Raw genomic sequence first — 5,504 nt, 5'->3', positions numbered from 1 at the left:
TAATGAGCTCTGCTGACCCCGCCCCTCTCTTCCATGGGGCAACGAGCAAACTTGATAACTAGCACATATTAGGAAAGACGATTTGCAAAGATTCATAAAAAACCCTTATACTCACTTCTTCTGTAGATGAAGCTGGATCACGAATGATTTGCGCGAACTTAAACGCATTTAGGCAGATCGGGATCGGCGCATTCCCTTTAAAACGAAAGTAACGTTAATCCTCTGTGTCTTCAGCGGCTCAGATGTCGGGACTGACGACTGCTATATTCATTATTACATCCAACAACAAAACACCTCAGTTGCTTAATCGGAGACGTTCTTGTCTTCCCCTGCACCGGAATCGACACAATGGCGGACGGCTCTCAGCTCACTCAGGGCGGGTCTTAAGGTAAGACGGACTTGTCAATCAACTATCGTCGGAGGGGCCTGTTCAGAACTACGTCATTCTGACAGGAATCTCAGAACAGCCTGATTTGAGAAAGGGGATTTTAAAATAGGGATTTAAAAAAACACTGGGTGGATTTTTATCATTATAGGATGGATGTGTACACACACTTCCAACAGACATTTATGTTCAAACAACTTGTAAAGTGAATTTTGCATCCGATGACCCCTTTAAGACTATCAAACGGCTACAAGTGTTATATGCTCATTACGGTTGGTTCTCAAATCTGATTGGCTGAGAGGTCTTTCCAACCATGAGGTATTCACCCAATATCACCACGGGAACCATTTCACTGTTTGTATCACTTGCAGTATTTCTCACAGCGAAGTGTCATGGCAGACGCCCAAATCCACTATAATTTTATAAATAAATGTTTTTGTGCCACATAATGTAGTTTTAAGATTTTTATTTATTTTTCTTTTTTTTATAGATGAGAATGTAGTTGTTTAGACATCAAATATGTGGTTTGTTTATAAAGATAATGTCTACTAAAAATTTGCTTTAACATTTTCAGAGATGTAAGCTCCAGGGCATTAACAGATGTTCAGCACTCATGACAGCCTTAACACTTTAAAGGATAGTACGACAAAGATATCACTTTCCTCAGCGGACATTGAAGCTAATGTTTTATTCTGAATATGAGATTCAGCTGAAAAATGAATGCTGCATCAGATGCAGGTAATCACACTGGCTCAGTCCATCTCTCTCTCATAATATTCTACTCCACATTATACAGTGAGCTTTTAATACAGTAATACAATAAGCTTTCACTGAAGCAATTCAATCTTCCTTCGTTACTAGTTCTTCGTTACTAGAGGCTTGGGCTCAGCTGTTAAACTGTCAACTTGAGATTTGAATCCGTGGTGGAAGGAAGTAGATTTTTTAAAAACACTTTGTGTTTTTTTCTTATTTATTTAAATAAAACTACAGTTAAACAACACAATAATTCAACATTGTGTATCAATTTGTAACTAAGTAATATCTTTACCATTGAAAACAAATGTTAATAAGTTACATCAGCAATAACAATAGGATAATCTAACCTATAAAAGTAAGCTGCCACAAACCAAAGTCCAGATGATTTACTTACGTGGTTTTTGATATCCACACGTCTGCTTTGTCTGAAACCACATAAAAATAAAGAATTTACAATTATGTAAATGAAGAGCACATTTAATAAGTGGAGTTTATCTGTTTTTTACCACAGTGTTTTTTTGAACAATATAGAGAAATGACAACGTTCTTTCTAAAGAAACTCTAAAATACACCTACATCTCTACTATGTAACAGAATTCATATTTTTATAATAAACCATTGTTCGTACCCTTGTGGCGTACCAGACATAATAAAACATTTTAACTCGCAACAATACAAACTATATATTTTTAAAAATCTGATAAAATTACAAAAACAAGTTTGAAATACATTTTGACAGGTAACACATATACCACATAGCCTCAAAACCACGAAACACATTAATCTGGTACATGCTGCATTTTCTGAACAACAAACATTTGCTTTGCTAAGACAGTCTTGAGACAATAGTAAGTGTAATTTTTTATAGTGAGTTTACACTGGAAACAGTGAAATTAAAGTTTACAGTGAAATTAAAATTAGCAACTAAATCGGAATATGTTCCAGTGTTCTATTACATTCTAAAAAAAAATATTAATTAATTTTAAACATTTCTAATCCTGACTGCATCCCTAAATAGATTAAAACAAATAAATTAATTTATAGATAAGTTGATTTATAGATCCACTGGTCCAAGGGTTGGTTGTAAAAGCATTGTGGTTCTAATTCTGCATTTTGTAATAATTCTACTCACTCTATTTCCAGTGTTGTTTGTTTGTTCCTCTACATCGCTGTTTGTACACTTTTAACTTGCTGATTGTCACTGGCAATAATGTGTTCTGCCTTTGAGAGCATGCAGTCTCGTATACAGAAAACAGATTCAACTACATCACTTAAAACAAAGAAGTAAAGTAGTAGAGTAGCAACTATGTCAAGAGTATCACGGATCATGTGATTATGAGTTTGCATGAATTCTTCCCACGTCATATAACCTGAAATTGCATTAAGTGTCTTGACAGCTTGATTACATTACATGCAAGATAGCAAAAATAAAACGTCTCAGGTTACTTGTGTAACCATGGTTCCCTGAGGGGAACGAGACACTGCGTCCTCTAGGGGTCGCTATGGATGTACACACTTTCTAAACGCTTCGCTAGTGCTCGCCATAGTAGGAAAGAAAAGCTCTTACTTTGCTTTTTGGAATGCACGCTTCAAACAGACCGGTCAGTGAAGACGAAGAAGAGAATGATGTGCGCTACCGGCGCCTATTTTGTACTAGTCGCGGCGGTAGTGACGTCATGGCTGTCGCCGGCCAAACAAGTTGGTGTTTTTTCAATGTAGGCTTCAGACACGGGTCACGACGAGGCGTTCCCCATAGCGACCCCTAGAGGACGCAGTTCGAAGTTCCACGAAAGGGAAATAAAAATACTTGTTTTGTAAACATCTTACACTTGTTTTGGTGTTTAGCACTTAATCTTACTCTCACTCTCACTTACTCTGAAAGTGAATCTGAAGTTTATTTTTCACACTTTTAGCATGTTTAGGCCCCCAGTCTCCCTCTACAGCAGGGGTGTCAAACTCAGTTTCTGGAGGGCCAGAGTCCTGCAGAGTTTTGTTCCAACCCTGCTCCAACACACATACCATGTAGTTTTCAAATAAGCTTGAATGACTTGATTAGTTGGATCAGGTGTGTTTAATTAGGGTTGAATCTAAGCTCTGCAGGGCTCCGGCCCTCCAGGAATTGAGTTTGACACCCCTGCTCTACAGTGATGGGATAAGGATATTAATCCATTGCGATCCTTCTGTTCAACAAGGAAATGACATGTCAGTGTTTATGCTGTAGTTCTTCACACCCACCTGCCCTTTCCATTTTGTTTCTGCGTCAGTTTATAATGAAACCAAGAGTGTGGCCTGTTTTCAACACAGTGACATTTCAGTGGAGGCTGGGGAAAATTTTCTAGTTACACTTTAACACGATTGCTGTAAATTTTACAGTAACTTACTGGCAGCTGGATGCCAGTAAATTAAAATGTTTATAGTCTTATTACTGTAGTTTACAGTATAGTTCTGTCTTTTCATTTACAGTATTAGTTGTTACATACACCAGCTGCGAGTGCCCTTGTACACCAGCAGAGGGTACTCTTACCGCTTGCTCTACCGCCATCATGGACTCAGTTTCCCATAGTTCTTTGCCTGTCATCAGTGTAATCATGTGCAGCTGTTTCTCATCACCTCATTATCTTTTTGCCTATTTATACCAGTTCTGTTGTTTGTAACTTAGCAAAGTATTGACTGCATTACTGGGTGTCTCTTTGTTGTCCTGTTTTTCCTGGTCTTTGATATCTGCCTGTGTCCTGGTTTTCTTGTTCCTGTTTTGTCCTCTGGATCTGTGTGTTTGTTTGGCCTGATTACCTGTGCTCTGACCTACTGCTTATTTCATGGACTGTGACTTTGGGTTGTGATATCAATAAACTGCATTTGTATCCTCAGTCTTCGTGTCTCTGTGCAGTTCATAACAATTACTGTTAAATGTATTAAGTTTATCTATTTATTTAGTTTTCTTTTTAAAGAATACAAATTTAAAATCATGACCTCTAGGATGCACTAGCTGAAAAGAAAGGGCATCACCACAGTCCATGAATCGCCTGGGAACTTTGTATCTGTAGCATGGCAAAACATACACATACTGAAAAACAAAACAGGCCTTACAAAAATGAAACCGTAAAAATCAGTTTGTGTTGTTAAATTTAAGTAAATTCTCGTTCAAAAATTCCATCCGATCTGTGACTTTGAATGGCATTTGGTGCCACCAGGGTTGATTATTGGAATGAATCTGCAAATATATATATACTAATACTGTAAAGCTGCTTTGACAATCTGTATTGTACACTGATAAAAAAATGATTTTGTGGTGAAGTAAATACTACGGAAAAGCAAATGTAATTTCTACATTAATTTAGTTCAGGCAATAATTTAAAAAAGAGAGTAAATTATATATTAATACTCAATTTAATCGTGTACAAATTAAAGTTTGAACTTATAAGTATATTTTACTTGGAATTGTTTATGTTTACAAGGATTCTTTAATCAAAGCTATGATCCCGTTGATGTGACATCTAGAGTTCGTTTTCTACTCATTCGTACACAAACACTATCCACTGATTGTTACCGTCATTGTGTATACCAAGTATTTAGGTCTCTGTGTTCATTTTGGTAATAACTGTGTTGAGTAGACATATTATTTAAAAAAATGTCTCCAAACATTCGACATACCTTATGACCAGCCTTAGCCATAAGGTCACTGAGAACATGGTCCACAATAGTGGCCCTTATTTCATGGGAAATATGCTTACATCCTTGGCCTTTTCTACCTCTTCCAGTGTATTGCCTCCCTACCCTTCCACCATGCATCCTTACTCCTCTTCTTCTGTTTGTTTCCTTGTTATTAAATTGTAGGAAATAGTATCATTGTGGTGTGCTCTGTCTATTTATGCTTGCCAATTGAACATTATTGTGATGTACCCCTCACTTTACATTCCCCTTCATTAGTGAAACTCAAGATTCACCTGCAAAAGCAACTGAAAAAATTGTAATGGAAAACTGAGTGAGGTTGTGGCATATTAAATCATGAGGTGTATCCTTCCCTTCCTTCAATCACCCACAATCCTTTGCACATATTCAAATTCACGAAAAAATAATTAGCCGAAAATAAAACGACACTGAACTTGTACAATTTCATTAAAGGGGTCATATGATGCTGCTAAAAAGAACATTATTTTGTGTATTTGGTGTAATGAAATGTGTTTATGCGGTTTAAGGTTAAAAAAACATTATTTTCCACATACTGTACATTATTGTTTCTCCTCTATGCCCCGCCTTTCTGAAACGCGTCGATTTTTACAAAACTAATCGGTCTGAAAAGCGAGGTGTGCTCTGATTGACCAGCTATCCAGTGCGTTGTGATTGGACGAATACCTCAAGCGTG

General features: G+C 37.0%; 1 protein-coding gene across 1 annotated transcript in view; it reads right to left on the bottom strand.

Moving 5' to 3' along the window:
* Positions 1–3,683, bottom strand: part of LOC107742383 (poly [ADP-ribose] polymerase 15-like) — a 9,779-nt gene extending 6,096 nt beyond the window's left edge. Inside the window, exon 1 of the mRNA XM_016555332.1 lies at positions 3,666–3,683. Coding sequence (XP_016410818.1) covers positions 3,666–3,683 — 18 coding nt within the window. The remainder of the gene's footprint in view (positions 1–3,665) is intronic.
* Between the last annotated feature and the right edge of the window lie 1,821 nt (positions 3,684–5,504).

Source organism: Sinocyclocheilus rhinocerous, unplaced genomic scaffold, assembly GCF_001515625.1.
Source record: "Sinocyclocheilus rhinocerous isolate Xijiao unplaced genomic scaffold, SAMN03320098_v1.1 scaffold1127, whole genome shotgun sequence".
Lineage (NCBI taxonomy): Eukaryota > Metazoa > Chordata > Actinopteri > Cypriniformes > Cyprinidae > Sinocyclocheilus > Sinocyclocheilus rhinocerous.
The sequence above is the reverse complement of the archived record's forward strand: the minus strand, read 5'-3'. Positions and strand labels throughout refer to the sequence as shown.